This window comes from Aphis gossypii, chromosome X (genome assembly GCF_020184175.1).
Source record: "Aphis gossypii isolate Hap1 chromosome X, ASM2018417v2, whole genome shotgun sequence".
NCBI lineage: Eukaryota > Metazoa > Arthropoda > Insecta > Hemiptera > Aphididae > Aphis > Aphis gossypii.
In genome coordinates this window covers 34,879,329-34,899,927 of record NC_065533.1, presented here as the reverse complement: position 1 = coordinate 34,899,927, position 20,599 = coordinate 34,879,329, and the positions used below count along the sequence as shown (strand labels likewise).

At 25.8% G+C, this 20,599-nt stretch overlaps 2 protein-coding genes across 6 annotated transcripts; one reads left to right on the top strand and one right to left on the bottom strand.

Annotated features, from left to right (window-relative positions):
• Window positions 1-4,123: 4,123 nt before the first annotated feature.
• On the top strand, window positions 4,124-11,338 carry LOC114129737 (uncharacterized). Its single transcript, XM_027994557.2, has 6 exons — window positions 4,124-4,622; window positions 5,323-5,513; window positions 5,880-6,054; window positions 6,873-6,956; window positions 7,640-7,802; window positions 8,524-11,338. The coding sequence occupies exons 1-6, from the start codon at window positions 4,596-4,598 to the stop codon at window positions 9,102-9,104; spliced, it is 1,221 nt and encodes a 406-aa protein (XP_027850358.1). The 5' UTR covers window positions 4,124-4,595; the 3' UTR covers window positions 9,105-11,338.
• A 1,240-nt stretch (window positions 11,339-12,578) lies between these two features.
• LOC114129718 (sorting nexin-6) lies at window positions 12,579-19,577 on the bottom strand. Of its 5 annotated transcripts, none has more exons than XM_050205346.1 (14): window positions 19,064-19,577; window positions 18,765-18,818; window positions 18,582-18,686; window positions 18,403-18,513; window positions 17,683-17,804; window positions 17,439-17,601; window positions 17,206-17,371; window positions 15,994-16,109; window positions 15,683-15,865; window positions 15,584-15,610; window positions 14,865-14,928; window positions 14,669-14,754; window positions 14,413-14,487; window positions 12,579-13,672 (listed from the first exon to the last, which is right to left on the bottom strand). In XM_050205346.1, the coding sequence occupies exons 1-14, from the start codon at window positions 19,067-19,069 to the stop codon at window positions 13,583-13,585; spliced, it is 1,368 nt and encodes a 455-aa protein (XP_050061303.1). In that variant the 5' UTR covers window positions 19,070-19,577; the 3' UTR covers window positions 12,579-13,582. The 5 variants fall into 5 exon arrangements, with proteins under 5 accessions (XP_050061303.1, XP_050061304.1, XP_027850338.1 ...); XM_050205347.1 differs by having other exon boundaries at window positions 15,584-15,601; XM_027994537.2 differs by having other exon boundaries at window positions 12,579-12,837; window positions 15,584-15,601; window positions 19,064-19,575.
• Between the last annotated feature and the right edge of the window lie 1,022 nt (window positions 19,578-20,599).

The window sequence follows — 20,599 nt, the reverse complement described above, 5'->3', positions numbered from 1 at the left end:
AATGTATAACTCAATATTCTTATAGGTATCAATATTTAATTTGTAGATTTATCTTTGTTGTTCTATAAAACTATATAATTATTATTTATTTTTATTTTTGTTAATTAAAGTATAACTAAGAATCAATTAGACAATATAAGTTTGACCATTTATAAATGACCACACTAAATCTAATTTGGTTAAGTATTTCACATAAGTTATTTTACGGGTGCATTGGAACGAGAAATTGTTATGTGTACAATGTGTTGTTCTCGGAAAACACTTTTGAGGGTAGTTAATTTATCTTAAAAGTTTTGTTCGAGATGTATTGATTGAAAACTAATTGCATAATATGTGGAACATTAGAAATTAGATTTTCGTAATCATTATCAGTGGTGAAAACTGTGAGCACAATTGTGTAGGTACTAGGTACCTATTATTGTTCTAGGAACTTATTTTAATTATCTGAGAACCGACGAATTTTGTTGAGAAATTTAATAACATTATGTACAATATGGCCGTATATGTAGGTATTGTATTTCAACTATACACAACTATATATTTTTTAAATATGTTGAAAATTATTTATTTTTATACAGTTACTCTGAATTTTAAAAACTTAGAGTTTAAACGCTATTAAAGCGTAAATAAACTAGGAAGTCAGAATTATAAATATAAATTACATTATATTATAAGTACTTAATATAGAAAGACATAATGTAGCAAATTGAACTTGCATACTTATAAACTTATTCAAACTTTGGATTAGTGTTTCCCAAAGTGTGTTCCGCGGAACCTTAAGGTTTCGCCAGAGGAATGTGATTATTGAGAAAATTATTTTATATGATATTTGGAAAAAAATATTTTTTAAATTTGATTGAAAATTGTTTTTTGAAATTAATTTTAATAAAAAATTGTCATTAACATTATCGTTAAAACATTTTGTAGAGTATTTATTTTTTAGTTTTCCTTTTTTTCCTGGTTTTTTTTAGAAAATTTGGAGTTATGGTCGTAATAGTTAGGGAATCGCTGCTTTAGATAATAGAATAATACCTACCTACCTAATAATTCACGCACTTAAATTATATCATTCTAGAACTCAAAAGTAGGTAAGTATTTAACAATGTTAATACACAATACAAAAAATACGAATATAAACATACTTATACAATAATAAACAAAATAGAAGAATCAAAGAATCTAAAATAATTTACATTTAGTTTGGTACGTAGGTTAAATTTGTATACGTAATAATTTTATTTTATATTCATTGAAAGTTCAAATTTTTACAAAAATTTATCGAAATCGTGAAAAATGATTAAATGTGTAATTTGTATAGCTTTAACTTGAAAATATAATACAAAGTTCCTTATAAGTATTTCATAATGAATCCACAATTAAAAAAAAATTAAAAAATTAAAAATTAAAAAAAATATTTAAGCATATTTTTTTCGAATACATTTTAAGCTCAAATTAGGAAGAAATAATTGTATGTATATGTAAACTATAAATACCTATACCTACCGTTATTTTATTATAATTCAAAAACAATTATTCAAGAAAATGTAAAACTTTTACGTACATTAAAAATTTTACTATTTGACATTTTCTAGATTAGATAGAATAAATAATTAAAATAGAGATGATTAGTAGATTTATTAAATCGCAATACTTAAATAACTATAAAAATTAATTTTAAAATAATTAAAATATTGATTAGTGGAGTAGTTAGACTGATAATTTGAGGAGTATCATAATACAAATCATAAATTACTTAAGTTTTTATAATATATCAATGTGCCTACTCCGAAGAATACTTCGCTTAGGAATAATGAATTGGGTTTTTGTTAAAAAATTTAAAAAAAAAAAATGATGAAAATTATTTTATTTAGAAAAGTGTTGTATTCATTTCAACAAATTTTAAGTAGGTACTAGTACATAATAGAATTATGTAAAAAAAAAAAAATTCTAAAACTTAAATCATTTTTTGAAACAACGATCGTCTTGCGTTAAATGAATCAGCCGGTATGTGTTTATTATATTATACATTATACGCTGTCTGTTCGGTCAGCTGGGTGAGAAGGCGACCTCGAGTGTGGTGTGTAGAGTAGAAATCGTCGACGACGGATATAATATGTACGTAGAGGAGAGTGACTAAGTGTTTTTATCGTGATGAGCGATGACGTGATAAAGAGGATGGGCGAAAACAGAAACTCGATTTTCGGTTTGTCCTCGATAGGCGACAATTAGTAGGACCACGGAAACGAGATAATAGGAGTATTGTAGGAGATAGGACTATGTCCATGGAAATAACTCAAAAACTCCACGTCGTAAAACTCCATTGCATAAAATATTATAAATTTGTAATTTATGTAAAATATCTCAATGGACGAATGCCAATTATTACCTACTATTAAGTGCAATAAGTACCAACAGTTGTTATTTGTTAACGTCAGCAAAATGAGTGCAAACCACCACGTCGACTTTCATCTTATCATACTATTCTACTGGCTGAACGCTTAGATCAAAATATATCAATAATATTTTATGATTAAATCACAGACTTTTGCGCACTAAACAGTAACACGTTAATTTTATAAATAATATTATGCATCTACATTTCATAGCCTAAAGGCAAAAACTTAAATTTAAAGAAGATGTTTTTTTTTTCAATAAAATTGCTCGACTCGATTATGAACAAAATAATTCACTTCCTACTTAAAAAAGCAATACTTATTTTACAAGTACCTATCAAATTATTTTATTATTAACTTAAAACTATTTCGTAAAGATTTTTGACAAAAGTCTATAAATACATATTAAAAGAAAAACAATTTAAACGGTACAACTATTTAAAAAAAAATCCACGATCGACCTATATTATATTATACCTACACTGTAATTGAAGATTGTATAATATACACTTGTACAACCATTGTAACCTCATCTATTATGTCAAATGTCTGAACTTTCATTTAAAATGAATTATTATTGTTGTCATTATGTTTCCGTGTAGGTACGTCCGAGGATCGACGTTCACGAAATTCAAATATGAGAAGTCGAAAACTACCTATACAATATTATTTTTTGCATAATACGACTACCGCGAAATCATCACCTGCCTACCAATGTGATACAGCCATAGTATACTAATTAATAATATTAATAAGAGTCCAAAATATTTTATTACTGACTATTATTTTGTAATTGTTTTGAGTCTGTGATTACGTATGATAAAGGCTGGGGAAAGTGCATTTTTTTTTTTTTTGGTCATTTTGAAACGTATTGCTTTGTAAGTACGTAATTTGATTTAGCCAACAACGAATCCATTTACGAAACTTTTATTTTGCATTTGTTGACGTTTTTAATTTTTTATGTCATGTTTACATTTGTAGGTCATTTGTTTGTTTATATGAATCCTTTTTTAAGTTCATTTTCGGAATTTTTTATTAGGTACATTTCGTCAATTAACATCTTTGAAAACCTTTTTTTTTGTTTTACACAATTTCAAAAATGTTTCAAGTGAATTATTGTACGAAATTCAAATTCAATTAACATTTTTACGCATGTAAAACTGTAAAATGTATAATGTACTAGGTAATGACTTAATAACATCCTATGACATCAATAATATAAACGTAAAAATTAGATTAACTATTTTAAGTGCATTTTATACAACAATTGTTGACATTTTATATTGCATTTTTTTAAAGGTTTTTCAGTGCACGGCCCTAAATGATAAGTCGCCGGACCGGACTCGCGAGTCTTTAGAATCGCCGTCGCCTATATACTTGCGCCGCGTCCATGTCACGGTAATGTTTAAAACGGTCATAAAAGCACGGGCCGCGAAGTTCGTTTACTTCGGCTTTCCGGAAAACAGTTTTGTTCTGTTTACCGGGAAAAATACAATCGTAACCGAGGTGGATTTAAAAAACCGTTTTATAGTCGACGGCGCGAACGCAATAACAATAACAAAACATCGGACGACAAGACTATTGCAAATTCGCAAAATATGCGCTCGACACCCGGACAATATACCGCGGATACCGAGATAATACGACCGTGCAGTCGTCGCACTCTTCGGTATCGCGCGTTATCACCTGCAGCTCCGCTCTAATATTATAATAATATCATTAAAACGACGACGTCCTTTCTCTGTTGTAGTGATACGACGACAACAAAAACAACAACACCGACGACCGCGATACCGTCGTGTGTTCGTTGTCGTTAAAAACGACATTATCCGATTATATTCGTTTCGCCGTTTCGCGGCGTCGACACGATCGTCGCCGCCGCCGCCGCCGTCGTCGTCGTCGTCAATCCGCAGGGTCGTCCGTCCTACTGGGCAGCCCTTTGCGCGCGCACGTGTGCGTGCGCGCTGTGATCGCCGTCGCCGCCGCTTCCGACTCGACGTGTGTGCTCCTCTCGTCACGGCGGCGCTCGTCGTCACACACGGACACCGAACGTCGACGTTCGGACGTGCGCGTTATTCGTCGCCGCCGCCGTCGTCGTCGTCGACGTCCCTGTCCCGACGGTATAGCCGGTGGTCACTGTTGGTCCCGTCGCCGACTGCTGCGGAAATCCTCGTCACACCGCTCGACCACTTTTAAGCACCGATGGCCGTGCGCGCCCCAGCCAAAAATGTGAGTACGACAACGACAACAAAAATAATAATAATAATAATAACAATAATCTCGTGTGGCCGTGACGGGCTCGACGATTGCACACGGCGGTTAGTTGGCCGTTGTCTGCGTGTATGTGTCATATTTCCGTTGAAAGCAGATAGTGTTTTATTAATATTTATTTAGGTATTTATTTTTATTTTTTTTTCAACTATCCGATTGGGGTCCCAAATGTATCTCGATCGTGTCAAGTCGACGCACCTTTGATTTAGTATCTAGTTAAAACTTAATCCTTGGAAATATTTCTTTTCCGTACCATATGTCCAATTGTCCGTGATTGTAAATTAATTTTGATTTTCCCCGATACATCATTATTTATATTACATTGTTTTACGTCTAAATGATATAGTCTACCTATTAATTATAATAATCATGTTCCTTAGGTACATGCGTATTGCATATAAAAATTTATCACATTATAGATTGTTAGTTATTACTAATAACTAGGTGTTTACTTACTAATTAATAGCTTATTAGTTTATTACATAGCATAAAATATTTTCATTTGAAACCCATTCAACAAAATTACTTTTTTTAAATACAATTTTCAACCAATAATTTATTACACAATCACAATAGTTTGTTTCAATCATTTGTAACTTATTTTTAGTTAATAGATAAATACATTTATTTTAACCAAACATAATATATTAATATTTAGGACTGTAGCTGCGAGCAGACTAGCTTACATTTACATGCTGAAATTGAAAATTTAAAACAAAAACTATTAGAAAGAGAAAATCACATTGTCAACATGGAGACTAATTTTCTCTGTGAAGCTGAAAAATTTCCTCATGGCGAGTATGCTGCACTAACAGATGAAATATTAATATGGCAGGACAAATATTCTAGGTAACTACCTACTTATTTTTGTTATATTAATATGAATAAATAATTACAACATATTATTATTGTAGATTTTTTAAGGTAAAATTGTATTTTTCATACCTTATCAATAAATTTAGACAGCATTTAATTCATAATTTATTTGAATGTTTGTCTTCATAAATATACAGTAAGGTCCATAATGAACCTACATAAGCACTTTTAAGTGTGATCTGTTAATATAAATAACTGTTAATGAATGTTTTGAAAATAGACATGTCTTTTGATAACATTAGACTTTATACCTAAATGGTTATTATAAACAATAAATTGTTAATAGGTATATCTATTGGCTATAATATGTTTTGTAAATAAAATTTGTTTTTTATTTAGATTATTGGAATCACATAAAAGAGTTCAACGTGTCAACCAAAGTCTTGAGGATAAATTATTGTTACTTGTTGATAAAACTGAATCAGAAAAGAATATATTAAACTCAGAAATTACAATAATATCTCAAAAACTGGTTGACCAACAACTTCAAGTGAACCAACTGAATGATGAAAATGTAAGTTAAATCTATAAAAACTTGTTATAAAATTATTGAAAATCAAATTAATTAAACCATTAAATAAATATATTAAGAAAATACTCGATATCCACAACATTTAAAAAATAAACTTATAAAAAATAGTGGTAAATAATAAACAAATTAAAATTCAGTACTTCCTATAAAAACTATGCCAAGATATCAACTCATATTATTTAAAATAATTTCATTTAATTATGAATGAATCCTTTATTAAGAAGATGTCGCACCCGTATGTGTTGTCTCTGTCTTACACACCTACGACATTGTAAATTTTTTGTTCACCAGTTTCAATAGTGTGCTTTAGTTTTGATATTAGAGTGAATTGTCCTATTATCAAATTTTTTTATTTTAAAATTATTAATATTATTTAACACATAAACAGCATATAACTTTTTGCAGTTCTCGCCCCCAGTGCATATTATGTCACTTTTCTAAAAATAACATAACAAATCACTCCTATATAGCCATATGTTCAAACAAAGTATAAATACAATAAATACATATTTTAAGACGTGGGTTTAATCAAGTTAAATAATAATAAAATAACATTCATCAACGCTTAAGAAAATAAACTATTTACTTTAAATATATATTGGAAACGTATTGCTGAACCATTCTCATGATGCCAATTGGCAACAGTACACGGTCAACTTATTAAGACAATTTCTATAAAATGTTATTAAATTATTAATATTATTTTAGATACAATATTTTATGTTATTATTGTAAATCCAATAATAACTGCCAATGATTAATAACATATATTTTCATTTGTATGCATTTATTTATTACAGGAGAGGTATAAAAATGATCTAAATATTGCTATCCAACTACTTCAATGTAAGCCATCCCATTTTGTTTCTCAAAAGTATGATAACGTAAGTAAATTTCAATATTGTAATAGTCATTATGTCATACACTTATTTATAGTCATCTTTATTCAGTATATATTTAAGAAGAAAAAATGTGGTGTAAATAATTTACGAGTTTTATGATCTTAAGATAATTTAGTATATTAATGTATTTTGGCTATATTTTCAATTTTTTTTCATGACACCTTAATTTAAAATATATATAAATAACAATACATTTAGAACAATTAATGTATTATTGAAATAATAGTAATTATAAATGTATATTAAATTTTTTATTTTTATTTTATATGCTGTTATTTTATTAAAACAACTATAAAAATATAAATTAGTTTCATTAAAAATTAAATAGTTTTTTTAAACTATTAATTTTATTAAACAGCTATTTAAATAATTGAAGTATTAGGTAACTAAGAAAAAAATCTGTATAATACTTGAGATTAGTAGACTGAACATAAGTTTAAAAATGTTCACTTATCAAATGTTCATTTGCTAACCTAAAATTTTTTTTAGAAACACAACTTTTCTTTGTGGCATACTATTTAAGATATTTAAGAATCATAAGCTATATTATAAAATATAATTTTATATAACTACACTACTTATAACATTTAAACTTATAATACATAAGTACAAAATTGTATATTTGTTGTCTTACAAATGTTATAATATATTTATTATGTTTATAGCTGCCAAGTGAAATACAGTCCAAAGTTCGAAGTTATATTTTTAGCAAACAACGAAGATTGTCAGATGGCAATGGTAACATAGCACAAAAATCAGAAGGAAAAACTATAAAAGTACCTATTCCTACATTTCCTCCAACAGCAATGGTTTATTCATTGAGTAATGGTAATTTTTAAAATATTTTTCATTTTTTTATTATAATGTAATGAGTGTTGGATTTTTTTTTTTTTTAATATTAATACAGTTTCCAAAGGGATAAATTATTGAAATTCAAGGCGCTTAGTACAAGAAATAATAGTTAAATATGTTTTGATGTAAGCCATCTTATGACAAATTGAAATAATTAACATATTTAACAGTAAAGTTAAACTTAAACTATGTTATTTATAATTATTTCTCGAATAGTTGATAATTTAAATTATTGTAATATACTCAACAGTTTACAATTTAGATTTTTAGTTAATTATTCAAGTAAATTTATGTATACAAAAATTATGTAAAATGTTTAAAAACATTTTACTGTTTTTTTTTTTTTTAATCATTAAAAAAGTATATATTGAACGAGTGCATTGGAGGTTACAAAATTTTTCGGTATGTTACCAAAACTGTTTCATTTATACATCCTGATCATTAATATATTAATTTATACATATGTCCTGTTGATTTAATGTATTGTATCTGTCTGGGTTAATCATAATAGAAATATAGAATAGCACAATTTATATGCATAAGATTAGTTCATTTATTGTATGAATCCTGATTGCACTATCTATTCCAAACACAATTACCAACACTAATTAATAACAGTAAAAAATGTAAACATAATTTCAAAAATGCATTTATGCTTATACAATAACAAAGAATAATATTTTTGTTATTTTTTTAGATAAAGATACAAAGTCATCAAAAGACTCTGAAGAAGGTTCAACACCACCTGTAAGCAGTGTTTCAGCAGCAATCCTGGCAAAAGTATTAGAAGAAAGAGTCAAAGAGCGGTTAACTCAACGGCACTGTTCTACATGTTCATGTTCTAACAAAAGTAACGACCTTAATACAGACCAACAAGAATGTCATTCACCCCATACTGATTCCTCTGATAAACGAGTTCGCTCCTTCACTAAATATAGTAAACAACCAATGACTACTAAAAGTTCAGAATCTCTAATATCAGAACCAGAATTGTCATCATATTTTGAAAACTCTGTATCTTTAACAGATTCCTCTGATAGTAGTGGACTAAAATTATCAGCTCGGTCTAGATTATGTTCAGTACGCTTACAAGAAGGAAGTAATAATATATTGTTAGATAATGCTGCAACACCATATACAGGTCCTGTACTTTATAAAAGTCGTTCTTCTAGCGGTGAGTACGACGAACCTTTGGTGCACTCACAAAAATTGGTTGACCGTAACATCCATGCAAATGAACACACACGCATATTGATTTCAGATGAAGAAATTATTTAAAAAAATTAAACATTTGGTAAAAATATGAGTGAATGTGATTTGTTTGACAATAATTATATTAGGTGATAAAAAAATTAAATATATATTAACCGACGTATAAATATTAATTATATCTAATATTATATTATTTATTATATATTATGTTATATTTATTATGACTACTATATAATAATTTAAATAATTATAATGTATCATTATTTAGCGTGAATTTTTTTTTTTTGTAAGCTATCGCTATGACATTTTAAATTTCCCAATACCATATTATATTATAATGAATTTATTTACCAACAGAATACTTAAATTGTTCAACTATTCATATAATGAATTAATCATGAAATTATAATTTTAAAGTTATTTTTCTATGTCAATAAATAAATAAAATAACAATTATAATATGTTCTTCAGTATAGGGTAATTCAAAAAGCATACTAACCCCTATTTTTTCCTTTAAAAATGGCTATTAAAAATCTGTTTTTTGGAATTTTTAAAGAAAATATTTTCTAATCTTGAGATTTTCTTGTAATATTTTACTAGTGCCCTATGAAATTATTTTTGAATGATAATCATATTTTCCTATTGAAAATTATTTATTGAGTATTTTTTTGGTGTAAAAATAAAAATTTGAAAAGTAGTTTTTAAATTTTTCTACTTTGTATACTAAGTATAATGATCTCTAAATAATTTACATATTATAATTACAATTAACCACAATTTATATCTTCACAGAGCATTCTTCTAGTAAATATATCAAATCTTAAGAAATTTATAAAATAAATATGTTAAAATATTTACAAATATTAGAATTAAAATAAATTCATTGTTAAAAAAATAATCAAAAATGAGGATGTTTCTATGATATGATTGTTATTTACCTCTAACAGATGATTTTACCCATAAGTTAATTAATTTTTATTTCTATTAACTTATTTCACGCTGAATGATGATAATTCAATACTTTAAAATTAAGATCAGACCACATATTTTCACTCATGTCGTCTTAACTATTATACCAATTTATGTCAACTGGAAAAAAATTATAAAATTATATCCACAATATTATAATTATAATAATTTTGATCAACGTATAAAATAACTATTATAACGCTGGAGAATTGATTTACAGGTACTGACCAGACTGCATTATTGTATTTTAAAAATATTGGTTTGATTATACTAAAGATAATAATAAAACCAAAAATTACTATTTTACTCTATATTTTATTTATTTAGAACATATAATATATTATAATATGTAATGTAATTTTTATAAATGACATTAAAGTGATTCATTTACAAAGTATAAGACAAATTGTGTTATATTTATTTCTATATAAGAAATTAAGTCATAATACTTAAGACAAAAAAGTGTTAAAAATATTTTAGTTATTTAAATTATTACTCATTTTTGTTTTATTTACATTTGTTTTTATTGTTTTCATTTATATTGCTATGGGTGTTATTTATATTTATATTTTTATTATTTTTTTTTTCATTTATAATTTATACTATTGTTCTGTTATGTTTGTGTAATATTTTCTAGCCATTAATATATCACAATTCAAATTTACATTATTTCACTGGGTTCAATAACATTCATAAATTAAGATTTTAACACTCGTCAACTTGCTTTTATGTTTTTTCTGTGGTATTTTATTATTTTAATGTATTCAAGCAGTAAACAATAATATCTTAATTAAAACAAAAAAAACTAACAATATGTTAATTGAACTTACAGTTTTTATTATTTTCCTTCATTACAAAAATAAGATATTTAATAATTAATATTTTACTCATTAGTGATGTATTGAACTCTTAATTTTATCAAAATCAAATTTAATTGAGCCTTAAAATTGTATACTGCAATACATAGTTTAAACGTTCGTTAGTTTAAACGAAAGTAAAGTAAACACTAACACAAGACAATATTTGAAATGTTCTTGAATATTTATAGTAAAGGTCAAAAGTATATTTGAAACTGTTATATTTACATATTGAGTACTATTATAATAACACTCCATTCAAAATTTAGAATGAGTTAGATTATTTGATTACTTACTGTATATTATATACCAAAGTAAAACAAAAAAAACTGTCAAGTAAGTTTAAGTAATCACTGTTAGTCTGTTATAAAATTGATTATCTATTAGTGTACCTCATCATTGAGTAAGTTACTGAAATGCAAGTGTTGAATTCAAATTCAAATAAATAAATAAAACATTGTACAATATAAATAATTATTGTGAGAAAATACAGCCCAATATTTTGGACACCGCAGTTGCCAAACACTTATTTTTGTTATCAATTATTTTGACAAATACTGATAACACTTTTATTTTTGCTCTTGCGAACTAAATCTAATACGTAAAATAATCACTTACGAAGTTGAAAATTGAAACAAACTTCTAAAAAAAAATTTCAGACACAATACTAAAAAAAATACTTCATGGTGAAATCAATCCATTCATTGATCAAAATCTAAATTTCAAATAACATAGTTTATGTATCTTACAAATTATATTATATAACTAGTAATTGATACTTACATATTATCAGTTAAAAAAAAAAAATTCAACTAGAAGCATTCAATACTTACAGTTTGCCTTACATTATTGTCACTGCTCACTGGAGTACATAATAATTGTCTTTCGGTTTTTAATTTGAACAGTAACTACTTCTATGAGAACAAAATTAAATCCATAAACCTTAAATAGCTTAAAAACATATACAGAGCATCTTGGCTGGATGCTGCTGGGTGGTGACTGGTGAGGTTTGATTTTGATCATAAATTTCAGAAGTTTAGAAATTAATGGGTTTGGTGCAACTAGTATGCAGTGATACCAATTCTCTAATGCAAAATATTTTTTTAATCAAATTATAGATAATTATTTTAGAAATTATTGTTATCATAAAATAAATCATGGTGTATATTTTCAAAATTAAGTGATAGCTTGTCTTTATTAATATCATGATAATTTTATTAATGAATAATTATTAAAAGTCATTAAATAGTATTATATTATTATAGACCTTATGTAAACAGTATACTACCTATTTACTATAATCAATAATGTTAAAAACTTATAAATTTAAAACATTTTATGATTTTAAAAAGTATAAGTACTTATATACTACCTTAAACCTTTAGACCAAAAAACCCATGATAGCCAATTATGCATTTATTCTAAATTTAAAAAATTCCTCTATAATACAAATTTTTTTGTTCCCCATAAGACTTGATGTTTACTATTTGTTATAAACAATAAGACCTTAACAAAAGGGAATATCTATGACATAATATGAATATATGATATAATTTTTGAATACAAAACAAATATATTTCAATGATTAAAAATCATATTATTTTAAAATATGAATTTATAAAACTGATGATTCTCAAATTTGTAATTCCACACACTTTGTAAGTTATCAAAGTAAGATAAGAAGTAGAAAGGGTAAAAAAAAAATCAATAAACATTATTTACTTAATATTACATTCATCTATTTGTTTTAAAACCCAGTTTTATTTTGTTACATAATAGGTTATCCAAAACATTTGTACGTCATTAGTTGATACTTTTGAGTAAATAATATATTATATAAAATTGTAATGACTTAGTTAATTTAATTACACAATGCCAATATGTTTCATTTAATTGAAACTCACAAATAAATTATTTAAATTCATAGACATAAACAAATTAAAACAATTGCTCCCCTGATAACGTCGTGCCAACTACATGTATGCAAACAACAACACAAAACATAACAAGTGAAAGATAATGGTACACTAAATGCACAAATGTAAATTATACAACAGTCGATTGGTTGATTTAGTATGAGAGAAAGGCAGTTTGAATGAATAAGAAAATTTGAACTATCATTTGTCATAGTAACACAATACGCATTATATGCAATGTAAAATTGATATTAAAAATTGTATATAACACAATGTTTTGGTAAAATAATTATAAGTGATACATATATTTTTATAGACACATTAAATCAATTGAAAACTCATTAATCTTGCCTTTAACTTCAAATAGAAAAATTAAAATCTGTCATACAATGGCAGAATTTTAAAATTTCATCAACTTTATAAATAGCAGTAATGTACTATTTTAGGATAAATATTATATTATAATATTGTATTATAATATTATAATACAATATTATGTTATATACCTATATATGTATATAACATTAATGATAAGGTATTCATATTAACTGAGCTAATGTTGGTAAAAACTGTTTTCCAAAATATAAAGATAATAAATGTGGATACTAATAAATAATAATACAAAATAATATAATCAATTTAAGGAATGATTAATTTCCTAGTATAAAATATAAAATATAAATGTATATATTTAAATAAATTATAAACTATAAATAATATTTTTATATAATTTTCAAAATTGTAATAATCAATAAATATTTTAGTAATACAAAAAATGGTGGATACATAGAGATTATAATGATTAAGGCTGTTTTAATTTAAAACAATTAATAGTTATAAAAATTGTACTAAGTTCTGGCAGAACTATCATATATAGTAGAACGTTGATTATCTGAAATAATTAGGATCAAGATGTAATGGATTATCAATTTACAAAAATTATTACGTATGAATACAAATGTATACATATATATGTGTGTATGTCTGTACTAAATTTATAAATTTTATTTATACATTTGTTATACATGTATAATATATATTATTTATTAATACATCTATTTTATGTATATAATATATATAATATATATGATTAATAGAGATATATGATAGATGACTTAAAAAAAATATTAAAATACTTATTGAGATAAACTAATTAAATTATATAAATATACAATGCAAGTATCAAAACACATTTAAATGTACAAAATAAACATTATGAGTTTTTTAACTTAAATGTTCAACATGTACATTGAGTAAATAAAAATTAATGGATAAAATAAAATAAAAATAATAATTTTATATTTTGAATCATTCAATAGAAACATGATAAAAGTACTTAAAAGAAAAAAATAATGAAAAGTCATCAAAACATTATCTCTAATAATTAAACATAATATATAGTATTACTTTCAAAAGTAAATTAAGGCATGTAGTAAGTATATTTTGTATTAATTATTTTTGTAAATTGACTGAAAATATAACATATTATAAATTAAATATATTCGTAATCTTGATGCAAATAATTGACAGACTGAATAATCAACATTCCACTGCATATGAGTATATTAAACCAGCCATAAAATAACAGTACACATTTGTTGTGAGAAATCATAAAATTAATTATGAAATTACCTCGACGTTAAGTGTTGACTTCTTTTCTTCACTGTTGATCATTTCAAGGCTAGTTTTTAGAATGTCTATTTGATGCTAAAAAAAAAACAAATAATAAATAAACTATGAATTTTCCATAAATGTTTAACTTTTACAATATGTAATATAACAAGATAGATAAAACTCTAGTTTTATTTAAATTTTTATTAAACTAGATAAATATATTTGAAAACCATACAGGCAAATTGTTTTCAGAATCAAATTTTAAAAAATATACCTGTGCATGTTTTATTTCCCACTCAGCAAGTTCCAATAAGTTTTTATTGAAAGTTGACACTCTTCTTGCTTTAAAATCAATCAATTCTAGAATAATTAAATTATACAATATTACAATATTGATTACTAAATACAAAATATATTATATAATGGACAAAACTATGTTGTATTTTATATTAATAAAATACAGCATTTACCTTCTTTTCCTTTATCAGACATAACTTCAAATTTTTCACATGATAACTGTTGTGTTGCCTCAGCCTAAAAATATATTATTCATGAGTAAAAAAAAAATATTAATTGTTCTGTAAGTAATCTATTCATGATTTATCTAAGTAACACATAATATTTTGCTGACAATTTTCTAATTGGCATTATGGCTACCAAAAAAAAATAAATACAAAATACAAATCTTAAATGTTTCAACTATAAAACTGATAAAAAAAATAAAAAAAATAAAGCTGGAATAGATTATAACAAAAAAAAACTTAGTAATTCAGCATCCAATAATCTCAATACAATGAAATTTACTTATAACAAAGCTGATTATAAGTTAAAAATAAATATAAATACCCATTTACAAGAAACTAAATATCTTGTTCGGTCAGAAACACTATTATTCCTAACAATATCATCTACCGTTTTACATAAACGATAGATTAAAATATGTAAATAAAATTGAAATATAAACTATTATACTTATTAACATGCAAACTACTCTCTTATTAATAATAAATTATAACATTTTCAAAAGTTAAATATTATTTTAAATACAATCGGTATTTAAAACAATTGGAAGTATATTTATTTATTAACTATACATTTCTAAAAAGTTAATTATTAAAACAAATGGCAAATCTTAGCATACTGCTATGATTATGTTATGCCATTATACATCAAACTAATGGATACTTACATCATAAACTTCTTGAGCCTCGTTAAACAAGTTAACGAAATAAAAATTATATAATATATTAAGTTTAATCATATTTATACACAGTAAAATATTACTTACTGCATGGACATCCTTATTTTTGGCCCTAGCTTTTTCTAGATTACGATTAGCTGTTTCGTAGTTGGCTAAACAACGTAATCGCCTATATAATAAACGCTTTGCGGCAAATGAATCTCCTACATAGTAACGCAATGTATCTGAAAGTTTAAGATCTTCATCAGATGCTACTCTTCCTTCCACTTTCTACAAATAAATACAAATAATAATAAAAAAAATATATTAATAAGTAATTATTATTTGATTATAAATTTAAGAAAAATAATAAACTTAATCCAAGTATAAATATATTATAAATAAATTATACAACTTACTCTAAGTTTTTCCAATGTTTCGGAAAAGCGGTTCAAAAACCAATCAAGATCTCTATGATCAAAAGTAGATAACTGAACTAAACATGATGAAATCTTGATATAACAGTCTGCAACATCTGTTTAATATTTAATTAAAATATTTTTAAAAATTAATAATGTATGTTTGTGTACAAACTGTTCTTTTTATCAAAGGTCGAAAAATATATATATACTTTTTAAGATAGGTGTTCTTAATACTCTATTTTATGAATGACTAATATATAATTCAATAAACTGTATTTCAAAGAAAATTTTACCATGAATGCTATACATTACACAGTAAATGCGTATCTAGAGGAAATCATTTATAAGTGTTCATATGCGTTGCTAAATTTTAATGCATGAACATTGAACATATACACAACAATTTATAATCAGCAGTTGTAATTGTGTGTTGTTAGAAAAAAAATTAAAGTAAATAAACCTATTATTCAACTTAAAAGAAAAATAATTATCAGTGTCTTCTTAGTTTTTACTATATTTTAATTATTAAACAAATTATGAGTAAGTAAAATATAAATATTTAAAAATGCTCATAACTAAGATTAGGATCTTCATGCTTTAAAAACTTTAAAATATACAAATGCGTTTATACCCTTAAAAATGATCATATATGCTCTAAAAAGCAAAATTGCTAAATATGGTCTAAAAAATATTTTATTTTTCATTAAAAACCAAATTACAAATTTATTTATTATTAATTAATTTAATTTATTTTTTTCTGATTTATAAAAAATAAATATTAAATATTGTATAGTATGTAAAAAATATTATTCTCTATCATATTATTTTTAACAAAATATGTACTTAAAGGGGAAAAAAAGTTGAATGTGATTAATATGACTGGTTTAAACTTCTAATGCTATTAAATAAATTTCTATATTTTCTATATTATTTAACTATTTTTTTTTAATGATTATTGAAAAATATGCAAACTTCTATCATAACACAAAATTATAATTGCTCTAAATATTGGTATGCATTATTAAGATGGGGACCACACATCCAATCTCTTTAGAAATACTGATTTCACACCAACAAAATCAATGATCATAGTACTTTCTCGCTATAGATTATATTTATTTTAGTATAAATTATAAATATAATATGCATGCCAACCTCTAGTATACATTAAAATTAAATTATAAGCATATAAATCAACAATAAACTAACCTTTATGCTTATTCACCATTTTATCTGACTTCATAGTAGCATCTTTTAAATGGCCATAATAATCAATGAGGAAATTTTTTTCTTGTTCAAAAAAATCATTGACATCTCTTACAGTTGCAGAAAGAAGGTATTCATCTGTGGTCTTTGACAGAGATTTCATTATTTCCTTAAAACAAATGGCATATAAGTAATATAAAATCTAACAAAATTAATTTAAAAACTAAAATATTCACCTCAAAAAGTTCTTTTTTATTTTTTGTACGAACAGCAAGATCTTGATCGTATTCTAAAAATACTCGAAAATTTGTATCATAACGAAACACAGGGTGCTGAGCTAGTCTCGAAAGGAACATTTCGTGCATGGCAACAGTCTTTTTAAATGTGGCTAAGTACTCACTAAAAAAAAATGCAATTGTGGCTTAAAAACATAAATAATTAGTCATGTAAAATAATAATAAAATAATTGTATTGCCATACGCTTCTAATTCTTTTTTCATTTTCAAAAACTCTTCTTTGGTCATTGTACCTTCACCTTCACCTAATTTTTGTAACTTTTCTCTTGAAGAATCAAAATCTGGACGCGGAGGAGCGGGTGGAATCTAAAGATCATGGTTATCATTAATCAGTAAAAAATTAAAATATTTATTTATGATCAACAGAAATGAAATATATTTAAAAAATGATAAAATTTTTTAAATACTATAATTGAGTTAAAGCATGTATAAGATCTCGACCACTTTTTTTATAATTTTCTTAAAAAATTATTTTTAAGAGTGAACTTTAATGAAATTAGAAACGATTCACATAAATAACCCGTTTTAAAATATTTTAGTGAAATGGTATTTACATTAATTTGATAAACTAATTCAAAAATATTTTATAATGATAGAAAATATGATGGTCTTAATATTAAAATGTCATTGGAAAAAAAAAGCTTAGTATATTAATTTATTTAGTACTTATTATATTGGTTTTTAAGCAACATTAAGGTAACTTGATAAATAGTTTATTTCAATTTATATTTGATAGGCTGTTATAAGATGAGAGACTGAAATAATAAGAACTTTGAATTATTGGTAATTAAATAGATTATTTAGTTTAAAATTAAAAGTAGTTTTAGACATTACTAATTAGTACATTTATTAATTAACTGCAATTCAAATTCAATGAATAATTTACATAAATATCCATACTAACAATAAAGCCAGCATAATCTTCATTTTCTTCAAACTGATCATGTAACCAGATAAATTCTTCATGTTGACGTACGACTGAAAATTCTGATCTTTGAAAATCTGGTAATGTTGTCTAAACCATAAATATGAAATTATTGTAGTTGTCTTGATTAAATTATGTAGCAATTATACAACTCTCACCTTAGACAAAACAGTGAATTTGACTCTGTCTTTTTCACTGAGAGCATCAGAAATAACTACTTGAAGAGAATTATCACTTAAATCAACATTCTCAGAATTGCTTCCCTATTTGTACAAAACAAATTGTAGAAATTAAAATAAGCCAAATAAATGACACTCATGCTAAAATAGAACAATTATTACTTCATTTAATATGTCACTCTGTGAATTGTTTTCTTCCACGTCAAACTCGTCAGACTAAAAATATAAAATACTTGTACTTAGATGCATTGTAAAAAAAAAAAAAGTTAAATCACAAATAGAAAAATAGACTTAAAAATAATAAGAATCAAGTAGGTATGTCTAGACTTGTGATGAGCAGATTTAACTTATTGTACCTAAATGTATCTAGTGCTGACTGCTTGACAGTAGTCAATCAACAGCTCATTTCGGGCAATATATAAGTTTAGGAAACGCATAGATTCGAGGAATTAGGTACTTACAAGCATTGTGTACACGGACGTAAAGTGATTGATCCGTTTCGCAGGGTGCAAGTCGAGTCGGACGCGAGCGGGCGGGCGGGCGTTAGGCGAAGAATAAAATCGAGATCTGTAAGTATTCAAGAGCGTCTTTTGCCGACGATGATATAGGTAGCTGTTGTCACTTAAGTCACCGTCTGGACGCCGAGCAAAGATCAGGTATAGGCGAACGCATTTAATAAACAAACGTCGAGCGCGCGTGCGTACAATACGGTAACTTTAGTCGATGGGTCGACGGGCAAAAGTCAACAAAGTATCAAACGTAATGATTACAATAATTGTCTAGTATTTCCTATCCGCCGGTCGTAAAACGCGAAAACAATCTTAGATAATAAACATCAACGTAGTTAAAAATCGGATAGTAAATAATATAGTATCGTAATAATTTATAATATTATGCTGTTCGTCCCGTCAGAACATCGAACGCACTCTCTGCGCTTACTGTTTTGTGTGTACAAATGTATAAATGATAAGAACGACGTCCGCGGCGGCGGCGGCGGCGTATGCTAAATGCCAATACGCCCACACTATTGTGTCTAATGATTACACGATATCTCGAGGGAACTTCCGTCGTCGACGATCATCATCGGTCGGCAGCATTTTGCAGTGTTGCCAACGCATATACGCAATACTATAATATTTAGAAAACGACTTTTATTAATATTGTACTTAGTACCTATTATTACGGGACTTTACGAAAATATATTTCAGCAACACTAAAATCTTTATCGAATATTATGTGCTTTAAATATTCTCAATCAATCTCGTTCACTGTCAAATTCATTATAGTCTCTCGACAGCAAAACCAAGTTAAACATTTTATTTGGATTTTCTATTATTTTCGTGTTTGTAATTTGTGTATAAAAAAAAAATAACTATGCATAATATATTATCGTATTCACCTAATAGTATAAATACATACCTACTTATGTGCGCGTATGTCAATTTATATGCCGCTTGGACAATTTAAGTCAATGCACAAACACACTAATGATGTCCATCGCCCAGGCGTAGTCTGCAGTGGTCTTTCCGAAATGACTTATTATTTATGTACGAGTGAACTCGAGTGTCCAAGAGTTATAATATTAATAGATTTATAATTAATTGTACGCGAAACTGCAAAACTGCGAAAGTCTGTAAGTAATCATAATAATAATTTGTAAATGACAATATTATTGAGTTATATAGGTACCTAAACCTATTACCTATATTTTTTAAATTACAGTTTTATATAGGTACTGCTATAGTGCTAAAATTACACTATTACTTATAACTTATAAGTTTAAGTATAGATTAGAAACTATAGGAATACTAGGAACCGCGATTAAAACTTATACAAAATAATATAAAGCTCGTCCGCCGTGTTTTGAGTAGGAAAAACAAAAATGTCTACCAATATAAAAATTTCAAATTATATATTTAAATAATAATTTACCGAATTACCAAATATATACATACTGCAATATAGGTACTTACATGTACTTATTCATATACATTGAA

What these genes read in the sequence shown, in the direction of transcription:
- LOC114129737 (XM_027994557.2), top strand. Translation starts at nt 4,596, where the DNA reads ATGGCCGTGCGCGCCCCAGCCAAAAAT. An exon ending in TGGCAGGACAAATATTCTAG is followed by an intron (nt 5,514 to 5,879) that starts GTAACTACCTAC and finishes TTTTTTATTTAG; the next exon opens with ATTATTGGAATCACATAAAA. An exon ending in ACCAACTGAATGATGAAAAT is followed by an intron (nt 6,055 to 6,872) that starts GTAAGTTAAATC and finishes TATTTATTACAG; the next exon opens with GAGAGGTATAAAAATGATCT.
- LOC114129718 (XM_027994535.2), bottom strand. An exon ending in ATAAAAAAGAACTTTTTGAG is followed by an intron (nt 17,372 to 17,438) that starts GTGAATATTTTA and finishes ATTTGTTTTAAG; the next exon opens with GAAATAATGAAATCTCTGTC. An exon ending in AGGCTCAAGAAGTTTATGAT is followed by an intron (nt 14,929 to 15,583) that starts GTAAGTATCCAT and finishes ATATATTTTTAG; the next exon opens with GCTGAGGCAACACAACAGTT.